General features: G+C 39.5%; 1 protein-coding gene across 2 annotated transcripts; it reads right to left on the bottom strand.

Annotated features, from left to right (window-relative positions):
* Positions 1-213: 213 nt before the first annotated feature.
* On the bottom strand, positions 214-19,472 carry upf1 (UPF1 RNA helicase and ATPase). 2 transcript variants are annotated; one of them, XM_056743198.1, is made up of 24 exons: positions 19,114-19,472; positions 17,439-17,575; positions 16,940-17,029; positions 16,671-16,838; positions 15,299-15,479; positions 14,693-14,854; positions 13,568-13,652; positions 13,225-13,323; positions 10,757-10,865; positions 10,477-10,636; positions 10,195-10,313; positions 9,548-9,712; positions 8,054-8,168; positions 7,675-7,818; positions 7,312-7,525; positions 7,049-7,166; positions 6,419-6,575; positions 6,104-6,246; positions 5,231-5,405; positions 4,872-4,953; positions 4,596-4,757; positions 4,262-4,485; positions 4,050-4,172; positions 214-2,638 (listed from the first exon to the last, which is right to left on the bottom strand). In XM_056743198.1, the coding sequence occupies exons 1-23, from the start codon at positions 19,282-19,284 to the stop codon at positions 4,053-4,055; spliced, it is 3,300 nt and encodes a 1,099-aa protein (XP_056599176.1). In that variant the 5' UTR covers positions 19,285-19,472; the 3' UTR covers positions 214-2,638; positions 4,050-4,052. The 2 variants fall into 2 exon arrangements, with proteins under 2 accessions (XP_056599176.1, XP_056599175.1); XM_056743197.1 differs by having other exon boundaries at positions 13,565-13,652.
* Positions 19,473-20,865: the final 1,393 nt, after the last annotated feature.

Raw genomic sequence — 20,865 nt, forward strand, 5'->3', positions numbered from 1 at the left:
AACAACAGTAAAGTAAAACGTATCACATGCGGGATTAAACTTGTGCTTATTTCCAAGAGAATTAAATTAGCCAAGACAACAAAACTTTTTTTTTAAACAAGGAGATGTAAAAAAACAATGTATTCACATACCCAAAACTGTAAGACATTCTTGTATAAAGTTAAATTCACATTTCATTTGAACAGTTTAGTAAATCAAGCAATGGAGTCTAAGTTGAGTGAAAGAAAGCAACATTTATTTGTAAGATTACAAGAGGTACATACTATAGGGGTGATCATTCCTTCCATAAAATAAAATCCTGAATCATACTTCATACATCCTGATGTTCAAATAGCTTTTATTCTTCCAGCATTCCTGCAGGCTATACAATATTATTTTACAGTAAAATGTTGTATCTGAAATCAATATCTCAATGCAACTTCTACTGTCAGAAACCTTGTGCATACATGTGACCTCAGTGTTTTTCCAACCTCTTCATACTTCTGATCAGAACTGAAAAACATCGCTACAAATCAACCTTGGCCACATTGTTAATGTAAGTATCGTCTAGAGGGAAATAATCGGACTGGTGGAATGTCAAATCTGATCACTGATATTTACAGCCACAGAATGCCAGGTGAAAACTAAACTCTTAAGAAACGCCCTATGAAGTTCATTCTAAAATGATACGAGGATAAACATGGGAAAGTCAGAATAGCAGTCAGAGACACTCATACATGCTAACAACTATATAACATTTATTTGCAACCTGCGCATTGGTTATGAAGGGATCATGATTGTCTTATCGGTTAGGAAAAAAACAGCCAAAGGGTGTCAATTTAAAAGGAATTTTCGCTTAGCGCTATAAAATGCGTGTGTCTTTACTTCAGTAATATCAAACAGTCAAACGTGCTTGTTGGTAAATATGGAGTAACAGCAAAGTATAAACACTCCAAAATAAAAGTACAAAGTTGAGGCGACTGGCATCAATCAGAACAGATGTTTAAGATGCCACAAAACTCAACGGGTTCTTACAAACCAAAAAGAAGTTGAAATTAGGAGCAACTTCCACACTGAGAGAGGTTATACGAACACCAGGTCATCCAAATAAAATACGAGCTACTAAGGCGGCAAAATAAGCTAACTTGAACAGAGGGAAAACAACGCAAACCTACATCTACCACAACACAATAATAATGAGGGAGGGCTGTCTGAAAACACACAAACACACACGCACGCACAAACACGCTCCCCTGGGGCAGTTGGTTTCCAACCGATCTCACTGACATCATAACGTAAGAGCGCATAAAATCGTCTCTTACAGTCAGACACAAAAACAGCGAGAATCTCACCGGTGCTGCCATCTCCTTCTGCTTTCTTGTGAGGCGCAATTCATCATCGTCACACCTTTCATTGAAGCGTTTTGGCCATTTCTATAACAGCGTCACGTCGTCTGTCGTTCTGATTGGACAGAACCTGCAGTGGGAGGGGTTTATTGCGTATATATGATTATTGAGAAACACAGTACTGAACTGTCAGTCGGGTCAATTCACAACAAGATCTTTGATCCTGATTTCCACTTTACCGACCAAGCACTGTTCGGTTGGTGAGATTACTTCATGTCTGGGGACTTTGATTTTATTCAGGAAGGTAAGATATCGAGAAGTCGCATTAATTCAAGCAGGCTATCTACCTCGCTGCTTTTATTCTACTCGAACAAAAATGATTTAAAAAGAAAGAGGGAAAACAAGAAAGGACAAATGCGTCAGCCCCTTCCACGTCAGCTCTCCGGACACAAACATTTAAAAGAAAAACAAATTTCCGAAGCCATTTTAGTCAAGCTACCCATTTTCCTTTTTTGAATCACCTAGCAGAGAGCGACCAAGATGTGATGGGCCCTCGGTTACATAACTTCTACCCTCCCGCACTTCAGGCGGAAAACTTTCCTCAAAGTTGAATCCCTCTTCAGAGCGTCCTAGCACCATCCATTGAGTGGAGACCTCTTCTCCGAAACCCGAAGGAAATTCGGATCTCTTGCCGCAGGTATCCCTGACCTCGAAGATGTCCGGTGATAGAACCTGAATGTTAGATCTCAACTTTGAGGGGAACTCGATTTTCCCTAAATCAGCTGCTTGAAAAGCGTTTGTAATTATTTTTAGATACGTCACCCCCTCTCTCAGCTCATGGAGACGACAGAGCACGCGTGGTTTTTTGCAGGTAGTTTTTAGAGAACTTCATCTTTGCTCCGTCTCTGGTTGGCAGGGCAAGGCCTGAGGCTGGCGTTTCACAGCCAGGCGAGAGGCGAGAGAGAGATAGAGGGGCCCGGGAGGGCCCCTGCACTCTAGGAGCCTCCTCCACGTTGCGGAGTTGTAGATCGAAGATCTCGCGGTTCGTCTCCTCCTAACACTGCGTCTCCCCTCTCCTCCTCGTCCTCAACGAATGGTGGATGTAGACCTCCATTCTCACGTTCTCTTCTCCTCCTGTCCAGCTTCACTCCCTCCTGTGATTGGTTAGATTCTCTCCTGTTGCTCCCACATCATGGTGCTTCAGTTGTAACAGTGGTAAACGGGCATCCATGTTTGTTCTTTTTTTATATTTACCCATATTTAAAATGCTGATGAACTAAGCTCAGCACAGGCCTAGCTCCTGTTCCAACAACCTGCGGGCACAAACACCAACAGCCAATTACTTTTGATCTTGCTTGCAAACATTCGCAAAAAGCTAAACAGGTATCAACTGTTGGCTTGTGGGTGGGCATTCGTGATAGGGCGAGATGGAAATGTTGCTAGCGACTGATTTCAACATGAAACAAAATATTTATACACCTGATACATGTGCCCACCCTACCTTTTTCTGAGTGGCTAATTATATACAACACTGATTAATGAAAATTAGGGATGCACCGATACTACTTTTTCCTTGCCGATCCTATTCCGATATCTGGATTCTGGGAATCGGCCGATACCGATCCTGATCCGATACTGGCACTGTTTTTCTTGATCAAAGTAGAGTTGTATATTTTATCTTTTATTGCCAGAGGTGAATAGTTCTTAAGCATGTTTACTTTCAAGTACATTTTAAATATCTGTACTTCCCTACAGTATGAAGCACATCATACTTATTTCACTACAGTCAAAAATAAATATATTTTTTTACTTTAAATCCATGAGTACATTAAAATCTACCACTTTTCTTTACTTTAGTATTTTCACTTTTAAAAGTAGAAAAGTATGATTTTATAAATGTAATTATGTGCTGTATTAAACTTACAAAACAAAAATGTGGTCTATAAAGCTTAGATACTTACAAAATGTTTAACAAATAAATCTGTGTTTATTACATAAAACTATCACAGTATAAAATTCTCCAAACTCGCTCATGCACATCCTGGACACAAAATGATGCGCTTAATACATTCGCTTCTACGCTATTTAAAGTCATGCGCATTGGACGCAGAATGATTCGCTTAATGCACCCGCTTCCCTCACGAGCAGCACGGATAGTGATGAGCCTGATGTCGCGGGGATCTTTGCTTCCCAAGTTCAAAACAGTTATAACACAAAGAGAATATATATGTTATGTGTTTAAATCATATACATTGCATCCATCCTAATGTAAAAAAAAAAAAAAAAAAAAAAAAAATGAGTTATTGTGTATGAATGACGCATGACATAGACCGCTTCAATATATATTGAATATATTCTATATTGGTTTATTCATCGCATAAAGCTATTGAAATACATGACATCGAATACAGTGCACGACAACTTTTATGGTAATTTCCTGATAGTAAATCCTTTTTGAAGCTGTAGAGTAACATCCACAGGTATCGCAACGGATCGGACTGAAGAGAACCTGTCAGTCCGATACCCGATCCAGCAAAAAAGACCGGTATCGGCCCCAATTCCGATCCAAAGATCGGATCGGTGCATCCCTAATGACAATCTAAAAGATGCTGTGCTCATCATGAGACACTTAAAAGAGGTGCTAAAAAGAACGTGTATACGCCCGTTTAAGTCAAAAATACACCAACCAGAGCATTTCTCTCGTGTGTCTGTGTGTGGTCTTACACTCTAGTACTGTGAGAGTCCAGTCACTCCTCCATGTTGATAAGCCCGTTCACCCTGATAGGTTGAATCCTGAGAAAGTGCCACATCCATCTGGGACTTAAACTCATCGCCAAGATAGCTGTCCTGTTTCACACCATGAAAAAACAAGTTACCAACACAACAAAAGCTTATAACAAATGCGTGAACGGTGTTGAGTGTGTGTGCAGGTGTACCTGTGAGAGCTCGGGCTGAGACAGTCCAGGCTGACTCATCTGTGATGGCTGGCTCATGGTGATGTAGCCCTGGGTCAGAGGACCCTGAGAGAAAGGCTGCGACACCAGGTCCTGACTTGCCTGGCTGCTTGGCATGTTGGCCTGCCCGCTGCCGTGGTTACCTGTGCCGCGGTTCCTCTGACGACCTCCACGGCCCCCGGTCTTACTTTTGGGTGCACCACGACCTGCACACAGCAACCAAGAGAATAGACGGTCATACCCCTATAGCTGTGGTACTGTGTTGAAGCATAATTGGTTTTATGTGCATTCGTAATTGACCGTGATGTTGTCTTACCTGCAGCCGGTCCATTCACCTGGCCCAGGTACCCGGGTGGAGGCATGGGTGGCATGACCAGGTTGAATGGGATGGGGATGTTCATGGAGCCCATCGGGTTCCCCCCGGTTCCGATCATTCCAACCTGGTCGTGGGTCTGGAAGTACATGTTAGAAGGACGTCCTGAAAAGAAGAGGGTCACGAATTATACACAGAATAAAGTGTTTATAAAACAAGTTAAACATAGAACATTGGAGACACCGTGTAAATGATCTGAACGATGAACAGTATTCTCACCGGTGCTACTGCGGTCATACACAGATCCAGGAATCATGGCCTCTCTCGCGTCATACATGGCAGTGCTCATGAAACGGGCACCCTAAGAAAAACAAACACATAGACTTCATCAACAGGTGGATTATGTGGATAGTTTTTTTTTGCTCATTTGAAGCTCCTTTCTGTTACCATCTTGTCTTCGGTGCTTAACATTTTTAATGAAATACAGCAAGCTATGTTTCTGTTGTTAAAGGGACAACTTAACAGGTTATATCAGACTGTTTACAGGCCATGGGGTCTGACTCTTTAAGTTCAAGCATTCTTTCAAATGTCTTTATAAACCATTGAAACTCTGATCTGCAGCTGTGTGTCGTACTCACAGGGTTGATGGTGTTCACCAGCTTGCGTGGTTTACTGAACTGCATGAGACTCTCTCTAAGATTGTTGAGCGGTCCCTCCACCAGGACCTTCTGCTCTTTATAATAGTTCAGCAGATGGTTCCAGAGAGGCTGTTTGGAGAGAGCTTTGGGATTGCCCACGATGATCACGCCATACCTGCATAAAGACACATGCATGATTATCAATCGATCACCTACATACATGATAAAATATCATTTCTCACAAAATGATTCCTGGGTAAATATATTTATACCATCTGCACGCCTTTAGAAAAGATTGTGTACATGCTATTCACATGAGGATTGTATGGGGCTTTTCAAAATACAACATTTTCAACATGAAATGTTTCCTGTTATTTAAAAAAACGTTTGATCCGAAAGTGTATTCTTAAATGTCTGAAATTAGTTTAGAAGATAAAATATAATTTTGCAAACTAAGATGTTTTATTAATGAGAAATTCACATTTTATTTGATAAACTTGACTTGAATAATGAAGAAAGAGCAGCCAATAGATCACAGATTAGAACTCCTTTCATATTGTTTAAGAAGCATCTCGAGGTGAGACCTCAAGAAGCTGCTTGAGAAAATAATAAGAAAACAATTCTGCAAATTCTAGTCTGGTGACTACATTTAAGATTATAAAATATAACATGTTTTAATTTTCCATTTTATTTTAAGCAACAACATTTTTTTTATTTCACAATTTTAATGATATCATTATTATTCTAAAATGAGGAAAAAATATGAACACATTAGTGAGTAAGTGTCCAAAAACTTACGACCGGTAGTGTAAGTCGTAAAATACTTCAAAGTTTAACAAATGAAACTAAATCTGCAGGTGGTGGTGTTGTTACCTGGCTCTGGTGAGTGCCACATTGAGACGGCGTGGGTCGTTCAGGAAACCAATTCCCTGATGTTCATTAGCTCTGACGCAAGACAGGATGATGAAGTCCTTCTCTCTGCCCTGGAACGCATCAACGCTGGCAATCTCCACCTCCTGAAGAAACAGAGATGTTAACAACATTCATGGGTCAAACTACCAACCACCGACTATCACAGCTTCATTCTTCTATGCCATTATATAACATTTTTCTAAAAAGAATCTTATCAATAGACACGAATCAGAATAGATCTGGGCTAAACTCTTTCTGCTAGGATGATGTTTGTACCTGGTAAAGTTTGGTGTGTAGTGAGCCGCTGAACTGCATGTACTGGACCAGGTACGATCGCTGGCCCTCGTACGGGGTGATGATGCCGATCTGGTCAGGTTTGGCTCCGGCCTTCAGCAGACGGGTGGTGATCTTCTCCACGTTAGCCGCTTCGGTTCTGAATGCAAAGAGAAGATGAGGTGAGAGGTCCTATTAGAGAGTCTTTAGATAAGAGTTGAAAGACCGTTTCCCGTTTCCTAAGCAAGCTCAATCTTCAACAGCCAGACATTTGTCTTTTAGCATGAGATGGTTTAGATTGCATCTTATTTAGATTTAAACAGAACCGTAAGATCAAAGAAGTGCTTTAAACAGAACCCTGGATTTTCTGAAGCCATCCAAAATCTCTAGATCAATGGACTCGATGGAGACTGAAAAAATTTTTAATTGAAAAAAACTAAAATAAATAGTGGTGCGCCATTAGCTAACCTCACATACGAACAAGCACAATGACAAACGCACATCACACAAACAGCGCCTCTGTTTAATGCACCTGCCAAACTTTATCGCACGTTAATGCTTAGGACAGACCGATTTATTCTTAGCAAAATCCAATCTGATATCAGTTCCAAATTACATGACAGTGAACTGTACCTGTTGAGGTAGGAGGTTCCAGAGCTAGCGATCTCCTCCTGGCCCTGAGTCACATAGAAGAACATGGGTTTATCCGGCTGAGGCCACTGGAAGTCAAAGCCTTTCTTGATGCGATCAGCTGAATAACCATAAAAAACACATTATCAGAGCACATAAAACATTTTCTGTCTCTATACAGCTATCAAACACTAACCACTTTAAACAAATTGATCTATAGAAGACTGAATAAACAATCTGACCCAAACACGCATAAGAACACATACCGGCAGTGACTCCGTTCTGCAGTGATCCCTCGTAGAAGATGTTGGAGGGGAAAGCACTGAGCGCTGGATGCATACGATACTGCACCTGTAGACGGATGGGTCTGATACCCAGAACCACAAGCCTCTCAAACAGAGACTGAGACAGTCCCGCTTTAGCTGCTTTCTTACACATGACCACAGGACCCAGCTGACAGTGATCGCCCACCAGAATCAGCTGTCAAACACAGCAGACACGTCTCTAACTAAACACCTCCATCAACATTACACAAACACTACATATCATCAAATGTATAAAAATAATATTGTTTACTATCTGCTGCAGGCAACATAATCAAAGACAATTTAAAGATTTCTGTCTCGTACCTGTTTGGCCCCGAGCACCACTGGCACCATGCACTCGGGCTCTGTGGCCTGGGTGCTCTCATCAATGAGAATGGAGCGGAACTGCATCTTCGCCAGTCGAGGATCGCCGGCCCCCACACATGTGCAACAGATCACATCTGCGTTCTGAGAAAGACAACGAGAGAGGATTGCTGTAGGGTGCCATGTATGGCTATTACGCGGTGGCATTGAGGACCATTCAAATAAAACAAAATTCAGCTTTTGTACTGATTCTGATACTCTGATTCCTCTGCAACTGCTCCATTATTTAGTAAAACTGTTTTTTTCCCCCAAAGTCAAGCACTATTACATCTGAAATGTACAACGACTATGGAGAAGTGATGAGGAGTCAGATAGGTACCATGAGCAGTTCTCTCTCTGCGGTTCGTTTGAGAGCTCGGTATCGTTTTTCGTCAGATGACGACAGCTCGCCGGTCTCATCCTTCAGCTGCTGTAATTTCTGCAACTCTGGCATGCTGCAGAGAAAAAAACATTCAAGAGCTTAAACTCTGGTAAGATTCCTTGTAGCAAAGCATTCTGGGATTGACTTATACGTGAAGGACATATGCAGTGAAAAAGAATTTGCTCAAATTGTAGAATAAGTTTTTTTTGCTGCTCACTTTTTAGAATTCATTAAAGAGTAAGTAGCATTAGATCATGAAAATTACATTTCATCCAGTCTGTTATGTTGCCGTTTTTTAAATTAAGCAGTCTGCCAAATTGTAAATTCGAAAGTGAATAAATAAAGTTATTGGTTTGTAAAAAAGGGTCTTATCGTCTATCTATTATCTACTATCGTCTTTGGATGTTTCTTCGTCAGACTAGGGCTCAAACTGGTAAGGCAAAATCCCCGCCATCTCTATCTATACACTGTATAGCAGGGCTATTCAAATCTTACCCTGGAGGGCCGGAGCACGGCAGAGTTTAGATCCAACCCTGATCAAACTTGCACACCTGTGATTTTCTAGCGATACTGAACAGCTTGATTAGCTTGCTCAGGTGTGTTTGATCAGGGCTGGAGCAAAACTCTGCAGTGCTCCGGCCCTCCAGGGTAAGATTTGAGGAGCCCTGCTGTATAGAATATATAACCTGTAAACCGTAATCCAGCAATAATGGTAGGCATTCAATTTGCGACATGATGAACGCTGTAACAAGTTCAAGGAATGGTAAGGAACACCGCCGAATGTTTAACAACTTTTAATAAAAAATAAACAAACCACAAAACGAAAGTAAAATGCCGGCAGCTCCCGCACGGTCGAAAAAAAACATAATAAAACGTAACATAAAATCTAGTCCTGGCCCTCGTCGTACACTCCGCCCGCCTTTCCTTTTATGCTTTCAATCTCCTCCAAAGAGATGCGATATCCGTGCAACACAGCTGACACTCATTATCATCACTCGTGTCATTCCCTCAGAGCTCTCGTTCCGCCTTACTCGATACAAACACGTTTGACCAAACACAGCAGACTACACCATCTGACCAATGACATAACACTAGACTAGTGGATAGGAGGGGATTAGATGGTCAGTCAAGAAGTAAGGTAAGAATAATTATCTATTATTATGACATCATAGTGTTTTTACACTTTCTAGGTACATAAACTTGTTGTTGGACACTCCATAAACCAAAGTAGGACTTTAAAAAATCATATGCTACTCACTCTTTAAAGCAACACTTTTAGTTTACCTTAAAATACCTATAAAACTATTTCAGTGGTAGAACAACTCTTAACGGGACAGATTCTACTATTCCTGCTACCTGAGCAGCCTTCTAGCAGCTACAACCACACTCTCTAAGTTCTGTGCTCGAGAGAAAATTCTAAAGGGTTGCTTTAAGAGTATAAAATGTTTGTACCTGTCCATGTTGCGGATCTGGTTGTGCAGAGCCAGGAAGGACACAGGCGAGTCTATGGCCTCACGACTCTTAGCACACAGACGCACCACCTTCAGCCCTGTCTGATGGATCTTCTCAGTTAGTTGGTCCACCGCAATGTTACTGGGAGCACACACCAGCACTGGTCTAAAGGCACAAAACCAGGCCACAATATTATTATTATACTAATAACAATATATTGTATTAAACAGTAAGTGCAGAGATTTATTACACCTGTCAAGACAACTGACAAAATGTACCGGCTTCAAAAAGGGCAAAAAAACGCTACGGCTTTAAACATTCAATGTTCACAGACAGATTTATTGGTATTGTGGTACTCTGTGTTGTGTTACAGAGCTCTATTTTAAACACTCTGCCCAAATGTTCTTACAACACTACTCATAGTAATTTAGTCCCTCATATTGTTGTTTGGGTGGCTGAACGCCAGGATAACATGGACACACCCTATTCTAAAGTACCACATCTTGTCCGTGTAATCTTTCAGTCTTTGAATGTTCTGTTTAATGATGTTTTACATGAGAATCGAATCACAATATGGAGTAAAATGTTGACAATCCGCTTTTGGACACACTTAGAGGTGTTCTTTCTAATAGTGGCATGGGTCTTACCCATTGCCCTGTCTGGCCAGATGATAGACGATGGTGGCGGAGGTCACAGTCTTGCCGGTTCCTGGTGGTCCTTGGATCAGGCTGAGGGGTCTCTGCAGAACAGTCTTCACAGCGTAAACCTACAACACAAAAGAAAAAAAAGACTGTCAGAAACTCTTTAACAAAATGTTGTGTTGTAGTATGAGGTTGAAGGTTTTAATATGAATGTACATTTGACTACTTTATGCTTTTGTAAAATTATTCAAATGATTTAATTCACGATGAATTCAAACGATTGTGTACCTGTGAGTGGTTGAGATCTGGCAGTCCTTGTGCAGTGAAGCGCTTTGGCAGTTGGCATTTGATGATGACGTCCTCCACCTCATGACCCAGCAGCTTGTGGTAGATGTAGCCAGACACAGACGTCTCATCCACAGCAAACGTCTTGAGGGCACTCTGCATTCTACACAACAGGCAAAACAAGATGAACACAAATGGTTTGTAGGTTTATGTAGCATACAAATGTCAAAGAAAAAAAAACAGAACGGATTTATGGACCCTTGAAACTGGTCTTGAAACTAACCGGTCAAAAGATGTAGACTTCCAGACAAAGTCCACCTGGAAGTTGTGGGGCACCTCCACAGGAGCTCCAGCACTGCTCCGCAGCTCGATGGCGATTTCATCACCATAATCTAGAGAATCTCTGTTAAAGAACCAACATCACTGTACAAAATCCTTAAAACATTTTTTTATACCCGTTCGTAAGGCAAGGCAACGTTTATTTATATAGGTAATTTCATACATAATGGTAATTCAAAGTGCTATATATAAAAAGAATTAAAGATGGGATGTAACACACCCAGTTTCTGTCAATCTCATATTAATCTTGAGCTCCTATACAGTAGTATTGCATACGTTGTATCGTCAAGAGTATTTAGTTTGATCACATTTATAAAAGAGAGATACAGCTGTTTGATTATTTCCGGAAAAAGACGAGCTGCTGGAGGTGGGCAGAGGGACGGAACAAGCCACGAGCACTAAATATATCATCGCACTATCCCTTTGTGTTTATTACATTATGAACGTACACACCGCTTGCAAACAAAACACAAACATTTGACCTAGTTTGACTTACGATGCATGTGGGGTCCCTACGATGCAGTTGGGAAAGGGTGGAATCTGTTCTAACCCATATTGTTTGTTTGCTGCAATATGCAGTGATTGTCGCCAACTGGCAACATAGCTGTCGAAAACACTAGTGGGTAAATCCTCAGTGAGCAGGGTCACACGGACCGAAACAAAGACAGACATTCCGGCATGGAAATCAAATTTCAGAGTGAAATAACTGGCTATAGCATTGTTTTTTGGACAAACCAATTTATGAACTTAATGTCTACGAACATATTAAGCTATTGTTTTGATTTAATACAGTAAAATTATTACAATAGCTACTTAAAATAATCATATAAAAATAATCACAATAAAAACAAGCAATTTAAAAATTCATAAGAACATAATTCTGAGTGATTGATCAGTTATACTTAAACAAATGTTTACAGAACACTTCATTAAAACTTTATGACTCAAAAAATATTAACCAGCTACGTTCTTAGAAGAAAGTGTGATTTGTGGCCAAGATGCCTAAATAGTAGGGATGGGTAACGAATTTCGAATATTCGGTTAGTTTTTTATCATAGAATTTCAAATGGTGTGTGCGATCTTAAAATCGCCGTGTTTTCATGCGTAACGTGTACATGTAACCAAAGGGTGGCGCTGCTAATAATGACGCACCTTAACCTAAAGGCTGCCAATCAAGAGACAGTAGAGGAAAAACATTTTCTCACAACAATTGTTAACGAAGTTACGCACACTGTAGACCCGCGTGGCATTACTGATACGATAAATTTAGACTGTGTCAAAAGTTCTATGTGGGGGTCCTTTAATAAAATGAATGAGAATAAAGTGCAGTGCAAACTCTGCAATGCAAAGCTGACTTATCATGGATCAACAACTACAATGCACAGTCATCTGAGGGCGAAGCACCCAGCAGGTCCATCCACAGGTCAGCAATTAGTTGCTAGTTTTATGGTCAGACCAACCAATTTGGATGCCAGACGGGCGAAGCAAATAACGGCTTTAATTACTAAGATGATCGCTAAGGATCGGTTTCCGATCAGTTTTGTCGAAAGAGAGGGATTTAAAAATCTTATGTAAGTTGTACAGCCCGAGTTTACTGTTCGTCTAGAAATACGATCACTGCCAGACTGGAGAAACTTTTTCATGACAATAGAAATTGAAGTATTTTGAGCTGTTTATTTATGAAATCGTTCTGGACTGTTAATAAATGTCGTCATTCGTTTTAAGTCTGGTCTAAAATCTTTATGGCTTTATTATATTTTCTTTGATTAATCACACAGTTTTTTAGTTGGTATAAATGTGCATGCTCATATTTTACGAGGAAATGTCCTAGCATTATGAGCGGTTGATGCTGATCGACGTACTGTTAATAAGTGTCGTCATTCGGTTGTTAATATATTAATGTTTCAGCGCGTTATCTTAATGTTTAGCTCGATGTAAGATTGCCTATTCCATAATAAATAAATCGGTGTGTAGTCAAGGATTTAAAGCGTTAATGGTCTCTCTCTCCCCGTAATACTGTAAATGCGTCCATGTGGGGGAGTGGTTCGAATTTCGAATAATCTTCTTATAGTTCTCATCGATCTTCAAATATTATTTTTGCCTTAAATGCTCATCCCTACTAAATAGTTGCTAGGACAATGTGGTTGGTTGCCTACAGGGCCATGTCACAAGAGCACATATATAATGCTTAGGTCTTTCCTTATTTGAGTACCTCCTTCTTTAGATAAAACACAGTCTGGTCTGGATGAGGACAATACATTTTTAAACCTTTTTTCAAACTTTTCCAGATTAATTTGTACATTATTTTAAGAATAAACAATAATGATCTTCCCTCATGTAGACTTGAAGAAAAGAAAAACCCATTAGATACATATGCTAAACCATATCTTGAGATCTTTGCAGAAAAGATACTGTCAGGGACTTTGATGACGTGTCCGATCCCTTTCCAGAGTGGAGCCATGTCTCCTTTATAGCGCAGACAGATCTCATCGCCCTGCATCAGTCGCATGTCTGATAAAAAACATCACCCACACGCAAGAAATGCAATTAGACAAACCGAATATTTTTCTGATTCATATTCCAAAAGCAACACTGGCGTTGATCCATCACATACACAAATCACAACACACACACACTTAAGTGGACAGATCCGTGCACACATCAATGAGAGATGCATGGAACACGGTGTTAGGGATGGGATGGATATCATGAGGCACTGGTTGACACAGAAGATGATGAAAGAAAATATTACCACCTGAATCCGTCTTGGGCAAGGTGAAATAAGCTATCCGCTTTTTATTCAGTCCCAAATCCCACCTGACAGTTATATTGTCTTGAGTCTGAAACAAAAGAGAGAAATCATTATTTGTTAAAGAAATATTTTGAGTGTGTTGGAGTTTCAATACAAATTAAGCTCTTTTGGGAGAAGTATTGATTTATTGCCGATAGCCAAAGACACAAAAACTTACTTTTTCTGTTTAAAACTTAATCCAACTTTAATAATTATTTTGTAAAAATAGTTTGCTATTAGAACTGTTAAGTTTTTCTAGGTGGAGGAGCTTCTAGTTATGTCTTATTGATTTAAAATGAGCTCAATGTAAACAGCTTAGAGGGTTTAAAAGCAGAAATTTGAATTTCACATGTCGTTTACGTCAATATATTCTGTAACAGCATGGCACAGATTTTTTTTTATAGAGTTTAATTTGCGCTTAACTTAAAATATTTCTGTAAGAATATGCAAAGACCTCCATCTGTTAAAAAATCGTTTTTAAAGTCTGCATGAAACAGAAGTAGTCTTTTTTTATTCGTATCGTGACGTATAGCCGAGTAAAACGACTTCTGAAATTATACAAAATGTAGGGCGGGACATGATTTCATCCACCGACAACTGATTGGATCGTTAAAAGGTGAAAATATTTATCTGTCAATCATTGCAGCCCCGCCATCATGCCATTCCTTGTGACAAGAAGTCAGGTTGTTTCGTGAGGGGTTAACGTTTGTAATTAAAGATTACAAGTGCAAATTATTTTTTTTAAATATTGATGTGCACAGAAAAATAATCTATAATAAATACCACTCTGTAAAACACATTAGCATTTTAGAATTATCATTTTTTTTTCACGACGAATAAGAAACATGCCTAAAGCCACAACAGTCCCACAGAGAAAACTAAAATATCCATGCAACGGTGCTTCAAGAACAGATCCTTTGCTAGCCAGCTAGATGTTTCTCTTTGCTTTGAGGACACGCTTCCAAAACGAGGTAAATTAATTTTGCATGATAAATATTAGATAAATTAAATATTAAACCATTATTAACAAACAGTGAAATCAGACTAATTCATAAATGTGTACAAACAGAGAACAGGCAAGTTCCATACTTGGGACTCTTTAAGTTTCTTGTCATAATCAGCCTCGAGTTTGACAAGGGGTCCGAAAATGTTCTGGTACTGATAGGCATCTTCATATCTCAGCAGAACGTGCTGAGGTTCCTCATCCACTCCGGGTTTCTCCAGATCTTCCAGCGTAGCCGTCGGGTTTTCCTGCCATCACAAAGAGACATACAGAGATGTAAAGAAGACTAAAACTATATTTTAATGCACATATATTGAAGTTTTCTAAAGACTATAGCAGAGTTTGGACTCACAACACACAAGTATGAGCGTGTTAGGAAAAATATTTGTAAAACATTTTCGATTTTAAGTTAAGAAGCTTGCTTGATTTTGGCAAATTAATGTTTGTGCCCATCTAAATAAATCAATTGAAGCAAACGCAAATTTATTTGATGCATATCACATTGTTACATGATCCGTGAAAAACATGGGAAATGTAAACCATATTTTACCTATTGTATTAAACATGTTAATATTAAACATGGAAATATCATGAAACCAGAAAACAAGTAATTTTAGCTCTTTATCAGCTGTATATCAAATCCACAGACAGACTGTTGACTGTCCTGTGAATCAGTGACCCAGGTCTGGTACCTTCCACAGCTCCTCGAGTTTGTTGATCTGCTGGGCCGTGATCTGCCGGGCCCTTAGCTGCTCCTGCTCGGATGGGATCTTCACCAGCCATGACAGAAAGCAGCGGTCCTGAATGAGGGGCTGCCATTGAGAACTGTCCCAATTAATGTCCTTCAGACTGCTCTGACTGGCACATGGCTGCCTGAACACACAAACAAATACACACACACATGCGTGAGATACAGAGGAACTGCACTGCCATGATAACACATGACAGCTACTTATAAAACCACAACCAGATGACTAGCAGATATTTCTATATATACAGTGGTATGCAAAAGTTTACACACCCCTTGCAGAATCTGGAAAAAACTTTTGGAAAAATAAGAGTATGTTTGAAAATTAAGCTTCAATTTTAATTTAGTCCTCCCTTGAGCAAGTTATTTCACTAAAGAAATGTTAACATAACGTTCACACTAAAGAATAATAACAGAATTTCTAAAAATAGCCCAGTGCAAAAGTTTAGACGCCCCTGATTCTTAATACTGTATGATGTTACCTAAACAATCAATGACAGTTTTTATGTTTAGTCCTAGTTGTTTAAGGGTTTCTTGTTTGTCATGAGTCATTTGGCTGCCCACTGATCTTCAGAAAAATTATCCAGGTCTTCCATAATCTTTGCTTTATCAGCATTTCTCGATTTTTTACTCATGTCCAGCAGTAACTATGATGTTGAGATTGCTCTTTTTACATTGAGGACAATCAAGAGACTCATACAAAACTATTACAATAGATAGAAACATTCAGTGCTGCCCACAAAGTCAACACGGTTCATTTAAAGTCAGGTGGGTGTAAACCTCTGAAAATGGTTCCTTTTATGTATTTTTAATATGTTTTCATTTTTTACATTTACATTTAGTCATTTAGCCTTTTAGCCAAAGCGACTTACAAATGAGGTTAACATGTCGCACATTATACGATCATTCAAATAAGTGTTTCCTAAACTCACGGCCAGTTTCATTACTCTAAAATGAACATACGAGCGATGCTAGGGACTTTCCCAAGCAGTAGACACAAGCTTCAAAAAGGTGAAAAAAGTACAGAAGAGTTTAGACGTAGCTTAAAATCTGTTTTATATAAGCAGTAAGTTCTGAGTTCAAAGCCACTAAAAACCTGTGATTGCTCATTCTATATCACTGTCTTAAGGCAAATCTTGTAAATGCAGTAAATAAATCATAAACCAGATAAAGCAGCTAGAAAAAACTCTAAGCGATGAATTCAGTCATCTAAATCATGCAAATAATTGTTCCTCTTTTTCACAGCAACTGCGGCTGTTGAACCACAAGTGAATTGTGAAGCCACGAACGTATACAGGTTGTAGCTGAACTTTTACCTGCATAGTAGCACCACAACAGAATCTGCTTTAGCCGGGATGAAGCCGAGCAGGAAGACGTTACGACAGCCGCAGTTATAGCACTCTAGAACGGTCTCGCCCAGCGGGCCATCCTTATGCAGGGTCACCTCCTTACATTTGGCCCTCACTAAATGATTCACAATATGACTAGCAAAAACAAACATTGAGACAAATTAAAGACAAAACCTTTGATTTTAGGTTCACACCAAATATACATTTGACAGATGGAATATACGTTTCAGACCCACCTCCCGGAAGTGTTACCGCGGCCGTTGCAAAACCACTTTTTGCTGGTGTTGCAATAGACCACACATGCTGGGTCGTGGATGCCACAATAACTAAAACATAAAAATCAGTCCATGGAATGTTTACAAACAAATACGGGTTCATATTGATTATAAGCCTGTGTATAAATAGTACTTGGTTTCCCTTTAATTTACATGCTACTTTCATATGCTCTTAACCATGCCCTTGGACATTTACATGTCTTGTACATACATTTCTTATGTCAGACAAAAATGATAGAAGTAATACAGAAGGTATGACACCAGCACTACCGTGTGGGGTAACCCACACTTTTTTAATCAAAAATGTATGACTGCAGAATGTCGTAAGCAATTGTAAATATTCCAGACAGGTGTGTTATATTCAGCCAGTCTCACAGACAGCTGTACACATAATTTGTGAGTCTGACACCAGTGAGATGCTGTATTTAGTGCAAGATCCGGGAAGGTGTGTCAACAGTACCTGCAGGCGTGCAGCGGCAGGTCTTTAGTGTAGTAAGTGTCTTCCTCGTCCTCCTCAAAGTTCAGCTCAGCCAGAAGTTGGCTGGTCTTCACCACTGCATCCTCTCCATTGGGCAGAACTGCATCAGGTCCGTTCACCTGTACAATCGAACAAGTCCATTAACAGGAGAAAAAGATGTCTAAATACAGAACTGTGTACATAAAAATAAGGCCAAATTTTAATCTCCTTCACACTTATCCCCAAAAGAAAAAAACAGACAATCTGGGTAACATACCTTCAACCCTAATGAAGCCTTAAATGTAGGGCTATTTGTTTATGACAAATTCATAATCAAGATTATTTTGACAAATATTGAGATTCAACAGAGTTTATTTTACACAATTACACATTTTAAAACTTGGCATGTAAATGTGTGAATTAAACTGAAAAGAAATGTAACAGCTAAACCACTGTAGAGGAAAGGGGTGCGCTGTGGACTTGTACTACAAGAAAATAGAGGATCCTTGCACAATGGGATGCGGCACAATAATAATTTTACCTCGATTATTTTGTTTTTGTAATTGTTGAAAGCCAAAATTGACGATTACAATTAATATTCGATAAATTGCACTTTAAATGTTAAGAACACATTCACTGCACAAGAATTGTACGTGTAAACCTGTGTAAAAGTACAAAAACAACACAGGTGAAATTAAATGGAAGGATACATTTTCAAAGTTCGGTGAATTTGTTAACTCTAATGTAGTAAACTCTCTGAAACACACCTGGTGCTTCATCTAGCTTACAAAAAACACAGAATTTTATCATAACATGTAGTTACACCAAAGTACTCAAACATACACACATACTTACAGCAATGCCCTATTCAATTCTCAATAAGTGTGAATACAATGGAGTTATAACACCAAAGCAATTGAAAAAAGACTCTCTGAACACAAAGAAACACACCAAACAAACTGACTTAACCCTGATTCACAAATGTTCAAATAAAACACATTTATCAACGTACAATTACTTAAAAAAATCAAATGTATTTCACATAGGTGCATGTGAAAAACTTCAGTCTAACTCCCCAAAAAAGACCCTGAAACAACACGTCTTAGTGACAACTCGTAAAGGAGTTAACATATGTAGTAACGTTAACTTGTTAATAAATTAATTTTCTAATAACAACAATGAAGCTCACACAAGTCCATGTAAAAAATAAACACCTGAAGCCTGGCTACCTTCCAAAAACCAGTCCTGACACAACACTTGAAAATAAAAGGTGACACCTGTCTATTGTTGCTAATGAACGAATTCTATTATAACAACAAAGTGGTTCACAAAAGACCCTCTAAAAAAACGCGCGCGCACACAAACACTATTGCACACCTGAAAACAGCCTAAAACGTAAAAACAAGACCTGACACAACATATGTGCTTGTCAAAGCTTAAACAAGAGGTGACATGTTTCGTTCGGTATAATAATACATGAAATTTATTTTAAAACAACGTCGTTCAATAAAGAGTTCCTGTGAAAACATGCATTCACTCTCTCTAGCGGCCTTGCGCTGTCGTTGCTAACGCTACCGCGCGGCTAACTCAAGCTAGCTCGCCGTTTTGGCTCGAGAGCGTCCGGGCCGCATGACCGAACGCGCGTTTGTGCTTTTGGCGTGTTTCGATGCGCTGGTACCTGGTTGTCGAGCTGGCTCTGGGTCTGGCCCTGCGTCTGGGTCTGACTGGGCAGCGTAAAGTCGGTGAACTCAAACTCGGAGCCCTGCGTGTCGGCCCCGAGCAGCTCCGCTTCCTCCGTGTCCAGGAAGGTGAGCGTCTGTGAGCTCGGCCCGTACGCCTCCACACTCATATTATTCCCACCTTTATTCACCACCTTTTGACACAAAACACCGAATAATCCCTCGAAGATGCGGGATTGAAGCGCGTCGTGCGACGTTTGTTTTGGTACGAAGCGTCGAGAAGGAAACGGTGCGCGACAGGCTCGTGCAGAAATGAAAGCAAACGGTTCCGGAGAAGATTCGACTCCCACTCGAGCGCTCGACGCGCGGTGACGTCACGGGCGCGAGCGCAGCGGACGTAGAGCACATAGAGGCGATGACGTGTACTCATGTTTCCTGGTTCGCGGTGGGGAATGTAAATATTTTGCTGTCATAAACTTACATACTGCCCGTTTATGAGAAATAATCAATTACAAAAAATGGGAGTAATAAAATGTAAATTGTTTTGAGGTGTAACATATCACTCCATACAAAGCAGCCCAACTTTGGTATTAAGGCAAACTATTTTAAACTAAAATTTCTTCAATTTTTTTGTATAATTGTTATGCACAAGGTTTTCATGGCCTCACAATAATCCAGAGATAACATTAAACATGTTCTTGTTCTTGTCAAAGTTGAAGTCTCTTGTCCATTTTTTTTTGCCAATTTCATAACCACAGAGTTTAAGAATTAGAGATCACAGAGCTTTTAAACGTGTTTGGATATAAAAGAAAACATTATTATAGACAGACATAATTTATTGACAGCTACAGTTTGTAAAATAGTGTGGAAAGTAAGAAAAGTCCAATCAAAGACAAACTGTATTTTCACAAGAATAAAGACATTATCAGGGTGAGCACATTAAACACCCAGACCCCAGAACACGTAACACAATAAAAACATGGAAATCCTGAAAAGAACACGGTGTTCGAGACATTATGATAAAATAGTTAAGATTCACAGGATCACCTGTTTGGTCCAATGTGTTTGACCGATGACTTGATTCCAGTAAAAACTTTAGAAAGTCAGGCTAGAAGCTACAGAAAAAAGAAAACATAGTCATATAACATATTTATAATTATATTTACCCTGTTTCAGTTTCAGTTTATTTCACTTTTAAAGCACACATTAATACAACTATCATTGCCCAAGGTGCTGTACAAAACAAAGTAAAATAAACAAAAACCAAAATGAGTCACAAAGATAAATACAAAAAACATATAAGACTAAAAAAATACAGAGCCACCCCTCAATACCCAGTAGAATTAAAAGCCTGAGATAATACATTTTTAAGCGAGTTTTAAAAGTAAAGAGAGTCGGAGCTGCTCTAACATACAGGTGTAAAGAATTCACAGTCTAGGTGCACATACCGAAAAAACTCGGTCACCCCTAGACTTTAATCTAGATCTAGGAATAGTTATCTGATCACAGGATCTAAGAGATCTAGTAGGGATGTGTTGTTTAAGAAGGTCTGTAAGGTAAAGAGGTGCCAAACCATTTAATGATTTAAAAACAAAGCTTGAATTCTATTTGGAACTTCACTGGCAGCCAATGTGGGGAAAGTTAAACTGGTGTGATGTGGTCTCGTTTTCGAATACATGTCAGCATTCTAGCTGCTGCGTTTTGGACTGCCTGCAAACGTGACAGCGCTTTCTGGCTAACTCCTATATAAA

This window comes from Triplophysa dalaica, chromosome 3, assembly GCF_015846415.1.
Source record: "Triplophysa dalaica isolate WHDGS20190420 chromosome 3, ASM1584641v1, whole genome shotgun sequence".
NCBI classification, from domain to species: domain Eukaryota; kingdom Metazoa; phylum Chordata; class Actinopteri; order Cypriniformes; family Nemacheilidae; genus Triplophysa; species Triplophysa dalaica.